The 20,740-nt window shown below is 39.4% G+C and overlaps 2 protein-coding genes across 6 annotated transcripts in view; both read left to right on the forward strand.

The window, feature by feature from the left end:
• Positions 1 to 8,877, forward strand: part of DIXDC1 (DIX domain containing 1) — a 100,829-nt gene extending 91,952 nt beyond the window's left edge. For 3 of the 4 annotated variants that reach the window (XM_023736976.1, XM_004382502.2, XM_004382503.2), the window contains 3 exons: positions 3,101 to 3,206; positions 4,294 to 4,402; positions 5,549 to 7,239. In XM_023736976.1, the coding sequence (XP_023592744.1) occupies positions 3,101 to 3,206; positions 4,294 to 4,402; positions 5,549 to 5,629 (296 nt within the window). In that variant the 3' untranslated portion in view covers positions 5,630 to 7,239. Of the gene's footprint in view, positions 1 to 3,100; positions 3,207 to 4,293; positions 4,403 to 5,548 lie in introns of all 4 variants that reach the window. The other variant, XM_023736977.1, reaches the window with a different exon arrangement.
• A 1,473-nt stretch (positions 8,878 to 10,350) lies between these two features.
• Positions 10,351 to 20,740, forward strand: part of DLAT (dihydrolipoamide S-acetyltransferase) — a 43,709-nt gene continuing 33,319 nt past the window's right edge. Inside the window, exons 1-7 of one of the 2 annotated variants that reach the window (XM_004382504.3) lie at positions 10,351 to 10,676; positions 11,113 to 11,214; positions 11,535 to 11,659; positions 11,819 to 11,981; positions 13,712 to 13,838; positions 15,929 to 16,116; positions 17,463 to 17,616. In XM_004382504.3, coding sequence (XP_004382561.1) covers positions 10,398 to 10,676; positions 11,113 to 11,214; positions 11,535 to 11,659; positions 11,819 to 11,981; positions 13,712 to 13,838; positions 15,929 to 16,116; positions 17,463 to 17,616 — 1,138 coding nt within the window. In that variant the 5' untranslated portion in view covers positions 10,351 to 10,397. The remainder of the gene's footprint in view (positions 10,677 to 11,112; positions 11,215 to 11,534; positions 11,660 to 11,818; positions 11,982 to 13,711; positions 13,839 to 15,928; positions 16,117 to 17,462; positions 17,617 to 20,740) is intronic. The other variant, XM_023736979.1, reaches the window with a different exon arrangement.

Genomic DNA, 20,740 nt, shown 5'->3' on the forward strand with positions numbered 1-20,740 from the left:
AATAATTACCATTTTATTATATGATTTAATACTGGGTGAGAATAGTTCTCCCTCATTACGCTTTTCTTTTTCATACTAAAAGTCTGTAAGCTAGCTCATTAGTCCCCTGAAACTGCTCTCACTAATGTCATTGATGACCTATTTACCAAATCAGTTTTTACCTCCTAGACTTGTGTATGGCATTTGACATCGTTTACTCCCTCCATGAAATTCTCCCAAAATACGTTTATACCACTATTTTATTGCATTTTAATTGTTTTGCTATGTAATTGTAATTGTTTTGCTGTATTACCCCACTAGACTTCGAGCTCCTTAAGGAGGGATTTTATCTAATTTATTTTTGCATTTCTAGTGCTTAACGCATAATAAGCACCCAAGAAACACTTTAAATTAATAAGTAGATGATGTAACAAACTCATTTCTGTTCCCTATCTTAGTTACTGGTACTACCATCCGCCTATCTTCCCAGATTACAAATCCAAGTCACTTTTTACTTTTCCCTTTTATCTTCTATGTTCAATTATATCCCAAGTCCTAAGATTTTTACCTTCTAAAAGTCTCAGATCCATTCCTCTTCTAGCTCCAGGGCTACATCTTGCCCTTCCTCATCTTTCAGATTGTTGTAATTGCCTCCTAACAGGACTACTGGTTTCCTGAGTATCTCCCATCCTATCCATATTTTACTTTGCTGCTACATTGATTTTTCAAAAGGCCAGTCTGATCCCATCACTCTCTTTTGGTATCTCTTTATAGCTTAAGACTAATACCTAAACTTCTTAGCTTGAGTATCAGAGTCCTTTGTGATCTGGCCCCTGCCCACTTTATTATCCTCATCTCCTACAACTTCCCAATGTATTCCTTATGCCCCAGACTTACTAGTTTACTTACAGTTTTACAAATACCAAACCAAACCCACTGTCGTCGAGTCGATTCCAACTCATAGCAATGCTATAGTATAGGGCAGAACTGCCCCATAGGGTTTCCAAGGCTGTAAATCTTTATGGGAGCCCACTGCCACATCGTTCTCCCAACAAGTGGCTGGTGGGTTCGAACCACTGACCTTTTGGTTAGCAGCCAAGTGCTTTAGCCACTGTGCCACCAGGGCTCCTCACAGTTTTACAAATACATGATCCCATTTCATGCCTTTGCATGTGTCCTTCTCTATTCCTGAAATAACCTTTCCAGCTTCTCTACCTGCTTTTTTAAAGGGTTCTCTTCAAAGGTCACTTCAACTGTGGGGCTTTTCTCACCCCTCCCAGGTAGAATTAACCTCTCCATCTTCAGTCTTCCCATACAGTTTGCCAAATCTGATTTTAAAGTATTATAACTATTTGTAATCATGTCCATCAGCCATAGTAGACTCTAAACTCTTTGAGGACAGGGATAACATATAGTTGATTTTTGTATTCTCAAAATCTAGCATAGTAGGTGCCCAAGAAATGTTTTTCAATGAATGAATGAATTGTAATCATATACTTTAATGCTAAAAGTGAATCTTTTATTTATGCAACAAATACTTATTAAACAACCACTGTGTGCCAGGCACTGGTGCTGGGTCAAAGGAGCATCATGGCACATAGGTTTCAATAACTGACATTCTTTGAAAAAAACTCTGAAAACTGAATGTGATGGCTGTGCAAAGAGAGGAAGTTCCCTTGTCTTCTCCACTGTATTAATTCATCCTTCATATGCTCCCTTTTTTTTAAAATTGTGCTTTAGATGAAGGTATACAGAGCAAATTAGTTTCTCATTAAACAATTAATACACATTGTTTTGTGACAATGGTTGCCAACCCTGTGACATGTCAACACTCTCCCCTTCTCAACCTTGAGTTCCCCATTTTCGTTTATCCAGCTTTCGTTTCCTCTCCTGCCTTCTCACCCTTGCCCCTGGGCTGGTGTGCTCATTTAGCCTCGTATATGTGGTTTAGCTACATGCATCATTATCGTTTGCTTTATGGACCTGTCTAGTCTTTGGCTAAAGGGTGAACCTCAGGAGTGACTTCAGTACTGAGTTAAAAGGGTGTCTAGGGACCATACTCTCAGGGTTTCTCTAGTCTCTGTCAGACCAGGAAGTCTGGTCTTTTTTTAAATCAGTTTGAATTTTATTCTACATTTTTCTCCCGTTCTGTCTAGGACCCTCTATTGTGATCCCTGTCAGAGCAGTTGGTGGTGGTAGCCGGCACCATCTAGTTGTGCTGGACTTAGTCTGGTTGAGGCTATGGTTTGCAATAGCTGTGGTAGTTGTGGTCCATTAAGTCTTCCTTATTTTTAACTCCTTCACAGAACTACTTTCCCGTGGCTGCCGATTTGATATGGATCAATGCCTTGAATAAGTTAAGGAGAAAATATGTATAGGTGGAATTCCAGGAGAGACTTTAATAAAAGTTTAATTATTTTTTGCCCCTTATGATAAAAGTTTCTGATTGGTCTTTTCACCTTTTCTCTTAAAGTGATAATCAAAAGCACTCATTAATTATATTTTTCCATAAGTATATTTACAAAGGGTAGAAACAAAGTATGGCTATAGAAACCTGAGTTAAAGGCCATAGGACCAGGACATATAGATCCTATATAACCAAGCGATAAGGTAAGTATTACACCTTTTTGACCGGAAGCATAAGGCCGCCTGGGATATGAGTTTCTAAGGTTACTTTGCTCCTCTGGTTCTTGTTCCTTTCTCTTTTCCTGAATCCCTTGAGCTTTCTCTACAGATCTCCAAAATCTAAATGTTGCCAGAGTTTGCAGCTCTTGCTATGTGTCCACTCTGCCTTGGCTGAAATCTTGCCAGGCCTCTCCTCTTTTGACCTTTAGTAACAAAGCCTGTCAGATGAGTTGGTATTCCCCTGCCAGACGTACCCAGAATTAATGAGAAACGCTGCCCCTGATGATAGTGTCCATGCCTGAAGCACCTGTCTTCATGGCCTCCTTAGTGACTTCCTGTGGATCACACCCTACAGGCATGGTGTTTGGCAAGGGCATTGAGAGCCTCATGGTAACCTCAGGCAGCTTCATTCTCCTGGGACATTTTGAATACCTGGAAATGAGGGGTGGTTTTGAGTAAATTCAGTGTTGTAACCACAAAGTCTCTCTGATTGCAGAGTTGCCTCACTCCCAGAGCTCTCCAGCTATCAGCAGCTCCTGCACTAAAGTGCTCTATTTCACTGACCGGTCACTTACTCCCTTCATGGTCAACATACCAAAGAGGTGAGATTCTGGGTTCATCATTTCTCTGTAAAAATAAGAAGGCAGAACCAGCATGAGAATTAGTTCCTGCCCATCTGACCAACTGAGAGATATTTGGAAAGCAATACGGTGTTGTGAGAAGAGTGCAGGGGACTGGAGTTCTAGTTGCAGCTTTGCCACTGACCAGCTGCATAACCGGGACAAGTCATCATCTACTGCTAGGTACAATCATAGTACTTCCAATGCCGATAACCATGCAAATATGCTCTAAGTTTGGAAAAGTTATTTTTTAAGCACTTCAAAATAGCTCCTGCCAACAGCCACGGTTTGCAGCCTGGCACCCCAGGGGTATTACTCCTTGATCTTTGTTACTGTTTGCTGACTGCAACCAAACCCTATTGCGATTTTATGTTAAAAACCTTTGAAACACTTGGTTAATATACTCCCTCTGCTATGAGTCAGAATCAACTCAATGACAACAGGTTTGGTTTTTTTCTTGGATAAAGGAAAGCTTTTTTTTTTAAACAGAACTTTTTCTTTTTTTTAATATATATAACAAAACATTTGCCACTCTGTAGATATGTAATAAATATTTAAAACTCTAGAACCAACTACTGAGAGAGGTTATAGGATTTCTCTTTCCTAGAGAGTCTACCTATTTGGTCTAGGTTAGAAGGCAGCCTTCCTGAAGGCAAAAGGTTAAAGATGGTGATACTTGTTTAAATTCTGCCAGCCTAGAGAAATGGAATATTACAGCAAAGAAGGAAATCAAGAGAACTTAGACATATTTATAGTTGTTCTGCAAATTTGATTTCAGAGATCTTATGTTTTCTATCCAGAGAAAAGTGATTTGACTGCTGTTGAAGCAATAAATTTATGTGAAATTTTAAGATCACCCCATATGTAATGCCATTTTCAGTCCATAGTGTTGACTGGTTCCCCAGCCTTCGCGTTTGAGAATCTTCTGGGTTACCAGGTGCAGAGACCTAACAAGGCCATGCTTTTTCTGTCCGTAGTGACTTTGGCAGGGGCCTGGGTTTAAAGCTAACACCTTACCTTCCCAATGTATTAACAGTCTATTTTAGCACTCTTTCTCCTTTTGTTGTAGGTTGGGGGAAGTGACACTGAAGGATTTTAAAGCAGTTATTGACCGGGAAGGGAATCACCGATATCACTTCAAAGCACTGGATCCTGAGTTTGGCACTGTTAAAGAGGAGGTACAGAATCCATAAGGAGTCTGAGTGGCCTTATTGGTCGTTCCTGAACCCCACAGTCTCCTGCTTAAGGACTAGTACCCAGAAGAAGCTGATTTCCCTAATCAGAGCAGAAGAATTTCCCAGAGTCACAAACCAACTGTCTGATTCACTCTAGACTGAGAAGTCATGGAATGGCCCAAGAAGTTGATGCTTCTTTAGTTCAAGGCCTTTGAGCCTTGACCAAGAATTTAGGGTGAATGTTTATTTTAAAAAGGAAAACACCCCCCCTTTTTTTAGGAGAAAAAGAAGAACTTGAGATAGAGGCTTGGTTTTTAGGTCCCTTTTTTATCTGAAGCCAAATCTAGAAAACTTCCTCCTTCTTAGAGCAAAATAAACAAACAGGTGTGAATATATGAACTGTATATTCTATGGTGGTACTTTTTCAGATAATGAAAGTAGGGAACTTCTGAAAAGTCAGCTATACTTATTCCCAACTCCTATTTTCTTAGCCTATGGTTCTCTTTATAACCCATCTGCCAAACAGAGACTTACTTTTCCTGGAAGAGAGTTTTGGGTTATGAAGTATTCCAGTGTCATCCTGTGGTTACAGAATGAAAGAAGTTGGGAAAAATCAATTATTTCGTAAACATTTCTTCACTGAGATGTTTTAGTATCCCTGTTAATGGCTTAGGAAATGAGTTGAATAAATGAATCAAAAGAACTGCATCTAAGAAACATGTTAAGATTGATTTTCCTTCTAGCCCTTTCTTTACAAATGCCTGGGATCAAAATTTTCCTCTTTCCCATTTTTTTTATGCTTATACTATTGCTTTCTCTTAAGAAGCCTGAAGTACTCTGATTAGTAATTTATTAATTCTTATAAATCTCTATAAACAGTGCAGTGTTAGAGACGATTTTACCATTTCATAGATTGGGAACTAAGAATTAGATATGTCCATGTGTAAACCATGAATATATATATTTATTACTAGTTGCAACCTTAGGGACAAAATCAAAGGATCACAGACTCTTAACTCAAGGCTTTCTTCTGCACTTTCTTATCCTTTTTATGTTTGAGGTCTTATTTTTATCAATAGCAGTTTCTTCATGAGACTTCCTACCGTATTCGGTTATTTTTCATTATGGTTTTTTTTTTTCTTTCTCTAGGTTTTCCATGATGATGATGCCATCCCTGGATGGGAAGGGAAAATTGTAGCCTGGGTGGAAGACGACCATGGAGAGAATTAATGCTGATTAGATTGGGGGCTTGTGGAACTGGGTCACTCCCTGGCTGCTTCACTCAGGAAAGGGGACTAAAAGCAGACTACACTAAGAAGTTTCTAGTTCGTGCTGCCAAAACAGAAGCTTCTCCAAGTGTGATGGCCACAGGCCAGTCCTGTTTCTGTGCCTGGCATATTTGGTACTTAAAATCCCTGTCCAAATGTAGACCATGGGTTCTTCTGGAGTTCCTTGTCCGTGGGAACACATTGTTTTGTTTTACTCTGAGGACAACAAACCGAAGGCCTTAACCAATGGGGATGGATGATCCCGCCCGTTTAGGGGCATGGCTGCTATTACCTGGAATCTGGGAATTGGATGCATCACTCCTGTGTGTTACAGTATTATTTTAATTGGCCTCAATGGTTGCAGCAATCAGAGTCCCAGCATTTGTACTCACAGACAAGGCAAAGGTACCAGCTTTTCTGCTTCCTTTCAGCTATTGCAAACCAAGAATAACTCATGATGTGGTACCAAAGATGAAGGCCCCGCCCTTCATTAATCTTTTGGACTGGACATGGATGGTGCTGAATTGTTGATTGGATGGAAAAAGGGCTGCCCATGTTGTGCTATATTATTCTCAAAACCATAATTAAGACCGTAGGCTGACTCTTGTGTCTTAACTGGTTCTGCAATTTGTCCTTTAGCCCACACAGGGCATATTTCATGTACTGCTAATTTTGTCTGGGGACTCTTTAGAGCCATTTTTTTTTTCTTCCAGCTGATGAACTTTGTGTTTGAAAGGAATAAGGAGTAGAAAGCTCCTTAAAAATCCAGGCGGGTATGGAAAGGTGCTGCTACCCACATCTTCTTGACTTTCTTTCTCTTGTGACTTTCTTTAGTCATTAGGCTCATGGCATCTCCTTTGCAGTTAAAAGGAGACAGACCATTGATTTAGTGTTTCTTTGTGATTTATGAGTATTGAGCATGAATTACTGGTCTGCCCCTCCTCATCTCAAGGCCAGGAGTTATTTTCTATTTTCTATTTAGTACAGACTGATCCTTTAGTGCACAATAGAAACCATGGGGCATGAGCATGAGTTGTGAATGGCAGGGTTGATTCTGGGTGAAAAAACCCAGAATCCTTTCTCATATGCAACATTGTCAAGTGTGAAAACTAAGAGTGAAACTTCCAGCAATTAGTAACCTAGGTTTTTTTGTTCACCCACTAAGCATCATCAACTAATCAGCCATTATTATATATGTATTCTCAAAAGCAGTCTGCCTCTGACCACCAGTGTACACTGCCAGCCACAAGAGTCGGACAGATCAGTTCTGGGTTCTTGACCTGTCTGTCTCCAGTTCATCTCCCCTTTTCAGCCATTTCAACAGACTACTCTTTGAGCTCCGAGATGACATCTTGTTGTTTTATATAGATGTGTCTTTTTAAATAGCTCATGTTTGGAGAATTCTTTTGTACTCATTTGCTTTTTGTCTGAGAACCATGTCTATTTTTATAACTTGAGTGTGAGTTCTGTATATTCTCACATTCTGTATACTGTATCCATTTTTTAGGGAATCCAGTAGCTTTTATACAGGCTCTTCTTACCACCCCTTGGGGTGTCAGAACAAGCTTTATTTTATTACAAGTGTACTGATGACAACGAGTTCCTGTTCTAATTCTACCTGCCAATTTTAGTTGTGGAGGTAATGTTATGTAATCCATATTATTGCTCCTTTAGTAGACTGAAGGAGCTCAAGAGACATCTTAGATTGTTTCATTTTAAGTTTACCTGATATTCTTATTATTGAAGAATTTCTCATCGGAAATGACTGGGAAAGTTAAGTCAAAAGCAAGAATAACTCGTGAAAGCAAACAAAAGAAAACAGTACATTCTCAGTTTATTTTCCCCAGGAAGTCTGGAGAAAAAGTCCTCATGTCACAAATTTCTTTATTGCATGTATTTTAGTGTTTTGCTATACAACAGCATGAGGATTATCAGGCCAAAATTTGTTATTGTATTTCCAATACAATTTATCTTGAATGTCTCCTAAACTCATTTTTACTTGGCAGTTTTCTTTCAGCAAACAGTCTTACTATTATGTGGAATTTATAACTTTTCAGAGAAAATTAAATCAGAGAAAATTTCAAGGTCATCTACCTTATTTGTCTTATATTATCTCTGTGTTCTTTGGAAAAGGAACTGCATGGTCTCAGTGCCTCCATCGAAAGCTGAAGCTGAGTTTAGGGGACAAAATGAGGTTTTTTTCCCTCTAGCTGGTTTAGCATGGGTTGTGACTAAGCATCCCTACTGTGTGATCTCTTGTGTAGAATGTGTTGGTGATCCTCATTCCAGTTTGTAAAGGGAGAGAAGCCTTCAGAGGAGGAGTGCTCATTACTTCATTGTTTTGAATAGTCTCCTATTTGGATACACTGTGTGGCCGCACTCTATGAGTCCTTGACTCATGCATAGTATTGCCCCCTAGAGGTATTTTGTGGAATAGTCTCTCCTGATACTACTGGCATTCTCTTTCCTTGAGAAAACTAAGGAACCAGAATGCTTAGAATTCATAAAATAAACTCTAAACCACTTTAGATTAAAAAATAAGTGACCCTCTCATATAAACTAGTTTAGTAGAGAACTCAATTCCTTAAAAAGTCTTCTTTAAAACTGATGACTATTCTTTTGCTCAGTTCCCTGAATTAGCTGGGATTGGAACACTTTACAGTTGGTGCCTAAAGAATCTGTGTTAAGTTCACTTTGTAATGGCAGTTATACTTACTTACCAACTTTACAGTTCTTTTTCACCAGGATGGATGTAAATTAGGGAAACTATCTCCATGCAGTAAGTACATCCAATCCAAGAGGACTCTTATTACTAAAAAGCACTTAGGTCATATTTATTTTCATTTTTTTCCCATAAAACAAGCATTATTATTGCACACTCCTCCTATGTCTGAATTTATGTAAAAGGTATAGCTTGCTTAAAATACATATATATGTAAAGTTATATTTTCTTAGAAACATGGATGTTTGCAACCATTGCTTTCAGAAATTTCAGTGTATTCTCCGTTTTATGATATGTTTTCATAAAGACTGTTGTATCAGAGGTTTCTGATTATCGAAGTCATAACCAGTTTTAACTGCCTGTATGTACCAGATTTGTGTACTAATTAAAAAAAAACTGAATAAAATGGAGTTTGCAAACTAAATGTCATTAGTCATCTTCACTTGCATTTATTGATGAAGATTAATCAATAAACCATTTACACTTAATGAAAGTAAATCTCAAGTGATCTCCTTGGTAGTATGTTTACTCTCTACTTGGAGAGTGAAGATAAGGATTACTTTATTGCCACAGATAATTTGCTATGTAAGCACAAAATAGGTTATACTATCAAAGAGAATTCATTGATTTAGTGCTTCGTTTGAAACTATATATAAATGTGCAAATAAATGAGAACCTGAAGGTGTAAACTATAAGACAAAAATCTCTAATGCAAAAGCAAGAAGCATTCATAAGAGACTCTCAGAAATGTGTATTTAAAAGAACCAGAATTCCCAAATCAGTTTGAAAGCTGTCCCCCCAAAACTTAGGCAGGCTTCATTTATCACTTCAATTTAAATGTTTGATGTATCTAAATCTTTAGCCCTGAGTGCCTTCATTTGACTTCTAATTTCCTGTTTTTAATTATTAATTATACCAACGATCATGAAGACGGTGAAGGACCGGGCAATGTCTAGTATTGTTATACATAAGGTCGCCATGAGTCAAAGCGGACATTGGACAGCAACTAACAATACTAAGCTCGGCGGATACTTTGAAGAACAATACAAGACATGGTGCCTGCCCTCACCAGCTTGTAGTTTTGGTATTAAGTATTTCAAACATAAAAACTTTTCGCTATTTAAACGGATTCTATGGTAAATTTTGGGTTAAAGCAAATCTGTTTCATAAACCTGTATCTTCATATGCTTAATCTTGCTGAAGTACACCTGAATATAGGAATGTATCTTCCACTCAACCGCTGTTCGCACCATCGGGCTGGAAGATCCGTTCATTCAGGTTGCCGGTTGTGCTACAAACCTGAAATTAAATCTTTGTAATAGGGTTGCTATGAGTCGGAATCGACTCGACCGCAATGGGTTTGGTTTTGGGTAACCCAGTAAGCCGGCGCAGGGCGGGGCCCAAAGACTGGTCACTGTTGCATCAGCAGAGACACAGGACCCATCACCTGAACACTCTGATCTTCCCTTGGCCGTTTCTTTGCGCCCTTCTCTACAGGAGCGCTCCAAGACCCCGCTCTTTGGCCTCAGGCTCTCCGTGCCCAGCCCTTCCACAAAACTCGCCCATTCCCCTCAGCCCAGCCTCTCCGACCACGATGCTTCTTACCGGCCCTTTCCACCTTTTCAGGCTCCTCCCTTCTGGCTGTGCCCTTCACACCTCCTAGGCCCCGTCCTAGCCTTTGGAATGCCTTTCCTCCTCGGACCCTACTGCCTTCGACCCCTCTTCACCTCCTGTTTCTTCCAAACTTCTGCCGTTGGCTTGGTTGGAACGTTCCCGTCCCTAAGGCCCCAAAGTAGCCGCCTCCACCTGACCTCTCCCCGACTCTCCCAGAAGAAAGCGCTAACGGTCTACACATTTCTAGCCTGGAGATGGGGTAGGATGAATCCTCGGGGGCCCGTTTTACGACAGCGTACGGCTGCGCGGCGTGGCTGACGGCAGCGTCGTGTTGCTCTTGGAGAGGTCACTCTGGAGAAGGCGTTGAGTTTGGGGTGTGGGGGTCTGTGGCATTATGTGGCGCGTCTGTGCTCAGCGGGCCCAGAGTGCAGCCCCAAGGGCGGGATCCGGGGCTCGGTGCGCGGCCTTAAGGGAGAGACTTGGAGCTCTGTGCGTGACCCTGCGATCTGGCCCGGCTCCGGCTCGTTGCGGTAGTACGACCACAGGGTATGGCGGGGTCCGGGCACTCTGCAGCTGGAGCCCCAACTGTTGGCCTACACCTCGGAACCGCTTCCTGCTGCAGCTTTTGGGATCACCTGGCCGCCGTTGTTATAGTCTCCCCCCTCATCAGAAGGTGAGCCCCCGACTCGTCCTTCGTGGACCCTGTTGTCCTTCGAGGCAGACTTGGCCTCGGAACCTCCCTCAGGCCTCAGTGATCTTCTACCCTCTCCCTTACAGTATCTGTCATTGCCCTTCCTACAGTACCCAGCTTTGCTGTTGCTCTTGAGCTTCCCTCTCCTGATCTATCCCATTAAAAGAAGAGCTCCAAGCTCGGGGCTATATGCGAAACGCCTGCTCTGTCAGACCCACGGGACTGTGGAGCAAGAAGCCTGTCACTGGAGAACATGAACTTCTGGTAGGCAGGAACTGTCATTGTATCCTCAGTGCCAGCGTGTAATGGGACTCAGTAAACTCTGCATTAGATGAAATTGGATTGAACGAAACGTTACACTGGACTGAGAATTAGGTCACCCTTTTTAAAGTTAGCGTTTCTCCTTTTTCTCCCCTAGGTTCCATTGCCTTCCCTTTCCCCTACAATGCAGGCAGGCACCATAGCCCGTTGGGAAAAGAAGGAAGGGGAAAAAATCAATGAGGGTGAACTAATTGCAGAGGTAAGTTATTTTAAAATATGGAGGTGAGGTCGAACGGACTGACTTAGCTAAACTGAGCGTTAGCTTTCTGGGTGGGTAGTTATCCACTTTGCTAAAGAAACTACTTTGGGATTTTTTTACACCTTAGTATTAGACAAGATTGGTTAGGTAAGTTGTCAGCAGCTTGTCAAACTGATTTTTAGCTAAGATTTCTTTTAATGGTTCCTTCTTTTAAATCTGTGATGGAGGCTTTGTCAGACTATTGAACTGTATGATTCTAGACATAAGCTAATGAACTTCATACTGGCTGCACAAACTTAAACTGTTTTTTGTGTTAAAAGGTTGAAACTGATAAAGCCACGGTTGGGTTTGAGAGCTTGGAGGAGTGTTATATGGCAAAGATACTTGTTGCTGAAGGTACCAGAGATGTTCCAGTTGGAGCAATCATCTGTATTACAGTTGAAAAGTGAGTGGTACACAGAATAATGTGGAACTTCAGTGCAGAGTGGAGTATTTTAACCCAGAATTGAGAAAGTAGGAGTTAAAAGCTTCTGAAAACTACTTCTCTGGGAGGTGAATCTTCTATATAAGCTCTTTGTATTTATGCGTTCTTTCTCTTCCTTAGGCCTGAGGATATTGAGGCCTTTAAAAATTATACTTTGGATTCCTCGGCAACAGCTACCCCACAAGCAGCCCCAGCCCCAGCCCCAGCGCCAGCACCAGCCCCTGCTGTTTCACCACCTACACCTGCTCAGGCTCCTGGTAGCTCATATCCCACTCACATGCAGGTGAGGCTCAGCCTCTGAGTGTTTGCTTTAGAGAATTTATTATTTGTTCATTATTTTTCATAGATGGCTGTCTGGTAACTGGTATTAAATGTGGCTAGCTCTTGTCATTTGGGAGTGAACAGAGATTTAAGCACGCAAACAACTTGTATTCCTAGTTGTTATTTCCATGTGTGTGAACTTGGACAGTTCCTTTAATCCTTCTGAGCCTCTGTAGTGTAGATGATAATGCTTGAACTTTTTATTCAAGAACATTATGTTACAAATTTTGAGGATGATTTGTACTTATCTCTATTTCCTGTATAAATAGAGTTTTATAGTAGGTCTCAAGTGCTGTCTGTTGAAAGTCCCCAGTTGGTGTTTTCCTTTGGTTTGTGGTGTTCTGTTTTCTAAGAGTGGGTGAAGTAGTCCAGTAGTGTTAATAAACCAGAAAACTGACAATAAAGAAATGTTAGAATAAATATATAATAGCATTGTAATAAAGCTGAAGACAGTAAATGGAATCACTGTTGAATCTATTAACAAAAAAAAATAAGTTTCTTAGATATTAGAGTTATTCCATGTGTATTTGTGTATTTTAGAGATTGGAAATGGGCGGGGAAAAAAAAAAAACAGCCATCCTTTTTTTAAAGGATTAAAACTAGAACTTTACCTTTGCTTAGTTTATTTGCAGAAATTTCTGTGTAAGAATTATTTTTTCATTTGCACATAATGGTCTACTCCGTGGTCGGTTATTAACAATCACATATGATGAAGGTTTGCCTGGTGTTCAGTTCACATGTTTATTTCATCCTGTTCAGCAAATTCTATCTCACGACATAAGACTTAGTTCATTTCTCACCATTTTATGTATGTGGCTTTGTGTGGAAGTGTTAGGATTGTGCCTTAATTATCCTTTAAGATTCTCTGTAGAGATTTTTGTCTTCACTAAATTTTAGAAGCAGTTTAAGAAAAAAATTTTTTTTTAATTAGAGTTCTGAGGCTTTACTTTTTTCCTTCTCTTTTCTGAGGCATCATCGATTGAAATGATTTTTTACTCAGCATAATTCTGTTGGTAATTAGATACAAAAGAGTAAGAAGACAGCAAGTGAAACCCACAATAACTGCCTATGCATCCAAATTTAGTGGACACACAAGCCATATAAATAGGAAAGCAATTTTTTATTTAGATCAGCCCATCTGATGTTCGGATATTGTTGGAGTGGAATTGTCTATTGTGATAACAGTTCTGAATGTTAGTTTTTTTTTTTTTAAATCTTGGAAAGGTATCTGGGAAGTTGGGAGAAATGCTGTTTTCTATGAGTGTAAAGACAGATGTCAGGTACAAAGCGCAGTAAAAATGTAACAACATGGTCTAGGCTAGATCATTGTGTGAAACTGATGAATTTCAATTTAATTTAAGTGTTAAAAAAGATAAAAAAGGAAGCTCTATTCTTATTTATTGAGGAATTAATACTGACTGCCTAGAAAGAAATCTTTCCCATCTCCTCATTGCTTTTGACTTTGGAGGGTGGGTTGGAGTATTGCTGATACTATAAAGCTTGTGATTTGAAGGATGATTAAATTGGTGGGAAGCTGTTGAGGCACTGAGCTCTTGCTGTTATGGGGGCATTGTGCAGATGGGAATTTGGATTGTCACAGACACTGTCATTCCATAAAATGATACAAGCTTGCCTGAGTGCCACTGCATCCAAGGTTTCTTAGACTGAAGCAATGACATGTATTTTTTATAGGTGCTTCTTCCTGCGCTCTCTCCCACCATGACCATGGGCACAGTTCAGAGATGGGAAAAAAAAGTGGGTGAGAAGCTAAATGAAGGAGACTTACTGGCAGAGATAGAGACTGACAAGGCCACTATAGGTGAGATTTCTTCAGCTCTTACTGAATAGTTGAGGCACTGAGTTTTCCAATGAGGGAAGAGGATTGCCATCTTAACTTACAATGAGTGAGTGGTAACATGAAAACTTTGTAATTATTGGAACTCATTTCCTGGGACAGGATATTTTATAGCAAAAAAATTCAGTCGGATTTGTCATTTCCATACCATACTCAATGAATGAAGGATATGTCAACTCAGAGATTATTCTTAGGCCAGAGTTTGCTACTTAGACTAATTGAGAAACTATGTCAGGATTGCCATTCTCTAAACCGAGAGAGGAAAGGAAAGAGGAAGCAGAAGAAGATACCCTTCAAGGCAGCAAAATACCAAAGAATCTAAGATGACTGTGAGGGAAAACTGAAACCGGGGTGTAGCTTGTTTTCATAGTTTCATATATCTGTGGAGTCCTGGTGGTGCAGTGGTTAAGAGCTCGGCTGCTAACCAAAAGGTTGGCAGTTTGAATCCACTGGACGTTCTTTGGAAACCCTATGGGGGCAGTTCTACTCTGTCCTATAGGGTCACTATGAGTTGGAATCGATTCGATAGCAATAGGTTTTCTGTGTTTGTATATAGAAAATAAATAGTATGTATACCTGTTCAGCGAGCAAATCACATTTCCATGTACCCCCTTTCTGATTCATTTGTACTCATAAACAAAATCCACACAGTTGTATATTTTTAACATTTATAGATATTCTGTATTTCTTTCCTCTGCCCCATAATCACTACTAAAGGGAGGTCTGTTCATTCCCCAAAGTTGAAGTGTGAGATTGCTGGACATTCTCTGTGATGACTGTTTTCAGATTGCACTCTTTATACCTTATGATTCCTTGATGGTGTTTTGGGGTGAGGAGGAATTAAAGAGAAGGGCTCTGTTCTGTCTACCCACCCTTCCATCCTGACTTTCACCAGAGCAAGTCCTTTTTATCTTTTTGCATATTGTGCTTCCCCATAAGATTTTCTTAGAAGAAAGGATTCTGTTTCTTTAAAAAAACATGGAAATGATAGATTTATTTTGCAGTTTAATTTGAAAGTCAGTGTCACTGAACTATATTTGAACTCTCTTGTTCCCCTGGGGCCTATTTTTTTTCTTTTTAAACTTGTCTTTTATTGTATTTTAATTCTCTACTTGGAAATGGAAGGATTCATTAAGGATTATGTTCAAGGAGAAGTGCAGTGGCATAAAAAGCTAAGATCAGGAAGGCAAAGCTTATGCTCAGATGGCTTGCTTCTTTTAGTTGTATTTTTGCAGCCTTTCATGTTTGAGTTCATAGTACGAAAAACAGCTGAATGAAACATAAGATGTCAGTACCATAGAAACCCTAGTAATGCTATATTTCTTCACATTGAAATATTTGGTATATTTATACCAAGTATAAAAAAACCAAAACCAAACCCGTTGCCATTGAGTCGATTCCAACTCATAGCAACCCTATAGGACAGAGTAGAACTGCCCCATAGCGTTTCCAAGAAGCAGCTGGTGGATTCGAGCTGCCAACCGTTTGGTTAGCAGCCAGTCTCTTAACCACTGTGCCACCAGGGCTTCAATATCAAGTGTAATCTCTTTGAAATCTTCCAAAAGTGCTTTTAGGAGTAAAACCCACATCACTGCCCAGCTTAGGGTAGCACCTTTAATTTGACATCCATGAGGTTTTGATTTTAGCATTTATAACTGATGCCATCTTAGTCCTATGGGTCTGTAGGGGAGCTGCGCTTGGGAGTGTTTTTAAGAAGAACTTTCAGAACTCACCATTGTCTGTAATCTCTCTTAGTTTTATCTGGTACAAAGTAAATACTAAATAACAAATACTTATTTAGTATTTACTTTGTACCAGGTACTGTTCTAAGTACTCAAAAAATGTTAATTCATTTAATCTTCATAACATCCCTGTGAGGTACTATTATTATCCTCATTTTTATAGGTAAAGAAACTGAGACACAGAGGGGTTAGGTAACTTGCGAAAGGGTTATATAGCTAGTTCAAAGGAAGAGAGCCTATTATTTAAAACTTTTGAGTTTGGAGGGATTGTGGAGTCCTAATTTAAGTATTGTAATGGTTTTTCTCTCTAAGGTTTTGAAGTACAGGAAGAAGGTTACCTGGCAAAAATCCTGATTCCTGAAGGCACGAGAGATGTCCCTCTAGGAACCCCACTCTGTATCATTGTAGAAAAAGAGGCAGATATACCAGCATTTGCTGACTACAGGCCAACTGAAGTAACTGATTTAAAACCCCAAGCACCACCACCTACCCCACCCTCGGTAGGTATGCTTCTGAAATTGAAGGAGCAGTCTTATTTGTCTCCAAGTGGAAGGGGTGAAAAGATGATATCCCATGTTCCTTTAGGCTCTAAGAGTCTATGAACAAGGAAAGAGATAGTCAGTTAACATTTATGGAGACCAAAGGCAATGTGTTTGGTTTTTTTTGCTTTTATAGGGTATACAGGGCCCTGGTAGCGCAGTGGTTAAGCTTTTGGCTGCTAATTAATAGGTTGGCAGTTTGAATTCACCAGCTACTCCTTGGAAACTCTACGGGGCGGTTTTTCTCTGTCCTACATGGTCACTATGAGTTGGAATTGACTCGATGGTGATCGGTTTTGGTTTTATAGGGTATGTAGGGAGCCCTGGTGGCATAGTGGTTAAGTACTCAGCTGCTAACCAAAAGGTTGGCAGTTTGAACCCACCAGCTGCTCCATGGGAGAAAGGTGTGGCAGTCTGCTTCTGTAAAGATTACAGTTTTGGAAACCCCATGGAGCAGTTCTATTCTTTCCTATAGGGTCACTATGAGTCGGAAATCAACTTGACAGTAGCGAGTTTGCTTTTGGTTTTTTTTTTGGTTCTCTTTCTGCTTTAGATGCAGATCTCGTGGTTATCCATGATTCATTCCCCATTTTCTATAAAATTTACTATATAGTCTCTGCTACTGTGAGCCCTCTTGGTGTTTATATATTATGCTACATCAAGCATTTATTTGTTATTCATCACAATGACATAACATGACTTGTTTTGACATTAAATTAAATATATTATTGTGAATGATTTCACCTATTTCACATGAATTTGTATGAACTCAAGCATAGATTAACATTAAAACAAGGCTTCTGTAGATGCTTGAGTCGTGAGTTTAGATTAGGTACTCATTTCAGAGAAAACTTGATTTCTGACTGCCATACGTTCATAGGGAGCTAGCAAGTAGCAGTATTGATTTATTTCTTAAGATTCTTTTCAACATGGAGTGTTCCAGCATAATTTTGGATTCTGAAATTAGATTTTAAAAAAATGTTGGAGATGTAAGAGAATGAGAGTAAAGAAACGGCAAGTGAAGAAAGGCTGTAAACAGGTCAGCAGTATTATATTCCACGCCTCTTTATGTTATCATGCAATAAGATAACTTGGCTTTTTTCTGCCTTTGACAAAGTATTGTTTTGCTATTCATATTGCTTTGTTATGTTGATTAAGCAGAAAACAAAACTACATTATGATCTTTGGATAAAAGATGAAAATTATTTAATTAAAACAGCTTTTGACTTCTTATTAAACGTAAACTCTCGGTTGTTCAGACCAGTCTTTGCAATGGTGAATTAAAAATCTGTAACTTTTTTCAAAAGGTGGCCACTGTTCCTCCAACTCCCCAACCTGTAGCCCCTATGCCTTCAGTTGCCCGCCCAGCTACGCCTGCTGGACCGAAGGGAAGGGTGTTTGTTAGCCCGCTTGCAAAGAAATTGGCAGCAGAAAAAGGGATTGATCTTGCGCAAGTAAAAGGTAAGTCTTTTTCTGTGGAATGGGGTTGTAAAGTTATAGTTGAATTTCCTCCAGACCAGCAAGTACGACTATAGTCTTCGTAACTGGCACAGTGGGGAGAAGAGTGAGGGAGGGCAATGTCTCCATTGCTGCCACTATATAGTAGGGTAAATATTATTCTGCTTTATTTAGTCTGCATAGTGTTTACCCATACAATTTTGATACCTTTTTTCATTCTGCCATATTCATATGAACCATGCTTAATTGTTGGTGATGGCTGAAAGTGTAACGTGCTTGTTCAGGAAGGGTGGGTTATAGGACCTGATTGCGTAATAAGAAGAAATCTCTGTTAGTACTAGGTTGACTGGCTAGCAATAAGCAAGAAACAAACCAATATAAAACATGAAGTTGGGTTGATCTGAAGTGACTTAAGAGAATAAAATTCATGTAAAACTGAACTAACACTCCTTGAGGGCAAGGGAAGATGTTTAACTCATCTTTCCTCCCCAAAAGAAAGTATAGCTTAGTGATAGGAGCACAGGGTTTGGAATGGGACCACCTAAGGTTAAATCCTGACTTTATCATTTTTTCTGTATATGTCGTTATGTGAATTACTTAGCCTATCTGTTTTCCCATCTGTAAAATGGGGTAATAATTAGTGTCTATTACATAGAATTCTGAGAAATAAATGAGCTGAAACAAGCAAAATGTTTAGAACAGTATCTAGCATATAATTAATACATGTTGTTCATATTATTGAACTAAAGCTAAAATCTAATATAAGGTAATTAAGATATTTATTTTGGAAAGGGGGGAATTATTATTACTGAAACCTGGTTTGATGACTGGTACTATGTGCTGATTATCAGGAATAATAATTTCCCCCTTTATGACATTTAACTTACCACATTTAATTGCACACCATGGGTTTGGGTTTGGTTTTTTTGTCTTTGAGGTAAAAATTATTTCTGCAATTTTTTGGATAATAAAACTGAGACTTTTAAGAGGCCTCCCTTCCTATTAAGTAATAAAGTTGAGATTTTAATCTAGATTAGTTTAACTCGAAAGCCTGTATTCTACTTAGTACTCTGTGCCGCCTTCTGTTTTGATGTTCTGCCATCCTTAATTGCTAAAGGAAAATCTGGTTATTTCCTTAATTACCCAGTTATAGGCACTCAGTGCTGGTTATCATCTGTCTGTGATCTACGTTTTCTGGTTAGAAGGCAAGCTAATCCCAAAACACAACTATAGAATGTTGTGGATTTTTTTGGACCTCAGAGAATTACTGATAATATTGCAAGACGTGGTCTTACATCTTAATGTTATTTTACTATTATTGCCATTCTTTATGTGATTAGAATCAGGGACAGCAATGTGAGGGTTAAATATGGTTATATATTTTCAGGGAAAGAGGGACTTGGTTAACAATTACATCTCAAGAATTTAGACAAATAAAGAAGGACCGTTTATTAGATGTTTAGCAACACTGGCTAATTTGCTAAAGATACCAATGGAAAAATTCCAATATTTTTATTATACAGGCATAGTTAGCTGATTTATTATTTCATCAGATATTTATTGAGTACTGTCTATGCATCAGACACCTGTTCGTAAGAAGAATAAAACAGACAAGATTTCAGTTGTCAAGTTGCTTATATAACCAGTGATAAATAATTAAATGAACAGAAAGGGAGTATAGCATAGTAATTAAGGGTTTGGGCTCTGGAGCTGGCCTGCTTGGATTTGAATCCCAGCTCTTCCATATACTAGCTATATGACTTTGGGCAAGTCATCTTAATTTTTTGTGTTTGTTTATTCATTTGTGTCTAAAAATAATACCTCAAAGGATTTTGAGGATTAAATGTTTATATATAAACAGTATCTGGAGAAAGCATATATAGGTATTAGTTATAATGATAATAATTTATGATTAAAAAAGATAATTTTAAGTGTTAAGAAACTGAGTAATACACTAGTGAGTGATAATGTGGATAAACATGCAGACATGATTGCTTTTAGACAGGGTGGTTGGAGAAGATCTTTCTGATGAGATGACATTTGATTGGACCTGAAAGATGAGAGGTGTGAGCTGAGAGCCACATGAAGAACTAGGGAAAGAGTATTTTGGGCAGAAAGACCAGCAGTTCATAGTCTGAAGTGGGGAAAAGCTTGGCATGTTTAAGCAACATAAAGGAAGCCAGTGAACAAAGTGGAGCATAGTGAACAGAGGATCTAGTGGTGGGAGATGAGGTTGGAGAGAAACGGGTGAAAACATAGAGAACTTTATACCAAACGCATTGGCATCGAGTCGATTCCGATGTGTAGCGACTCTATAGGATAAAGTAGAACTGCCCCAGAAGGTTTCCAAGGCTGTAATCTTTACGGAAGCAGACTGCCACATCTTTCTTCTCTGGAGCGGCTGGTGAGTTTGAACTGCCGACCTTTTTGTTAGCAGCCGAGTGCTTAAAACCACTGTGCCACCAGGGATGCTTAAGATCCTTATAGGTCATGATAGTTTTAATTTTATTTAACATGTAGTAGGGAGCTGTTCGGAGCCCTGGTAGTGAAGTGGTTAAGAACTTGGCTGCTAACCAGAAGGCTGGCAGTTCAAATCTACCAGCCACTCCTTGGAAACCTTATGAGGCAGTTCTACTCTGTCCTTCAGGGTAGCTATGAGTTGGAATCGACTCGATGGCAATGGGTTTGATATAAAGTCCTCTATGTTTTCACCCTTCTTTCTCTCCAACCTCATCTCCCACCACTGGATCCTTTAGGAAGCCATTTAAGGATTTAAGCAAGAAGTGACATAAAATGATTGGTGTTTTTTAAAGATCATTTTGGTTGCTCTGTGGAAATGGATTAAATGAACCAAGGTGCCGGTTAAGATGCTGTTGCTAGAGCAGATGATGATAGCTTAGACTAGGGTGGTAAAAATGGAAATGGAAAGAAATGGACAGATGCAGTATGCAGCAGAACTTAGCCAAGTATTGGATATGGGTACTTGACAACAGTAATTTCAGAAGAAAGGTGGGGTGGAAGTCTGTATAGGTTGAAAAGTGGATGAAGTGGAGATAGCATTATGGACAATTCATTCAAGAAGCTGTACTATGAAGGGAGGCACAGAAATAGGGGTATAGCTTTTTGG

This window comes from Trichechus manatus, unplaced genomic scaffold, assembly GCF_000243295.1.
Source record: "Trichechus manatus latirostris isolate Lorelei unplaced genomic scaffold, TriManLat1.0 scaffold00094, whole genome shotgun sequence".
In the NCBI taxonomy this organism is placed as follows: domain Eukaryota; kingdom Metazoa; phylum Chordata; class Mammalia; order Sirenia; family Trichechidae; genus Trichechus; species Trichechus manatus.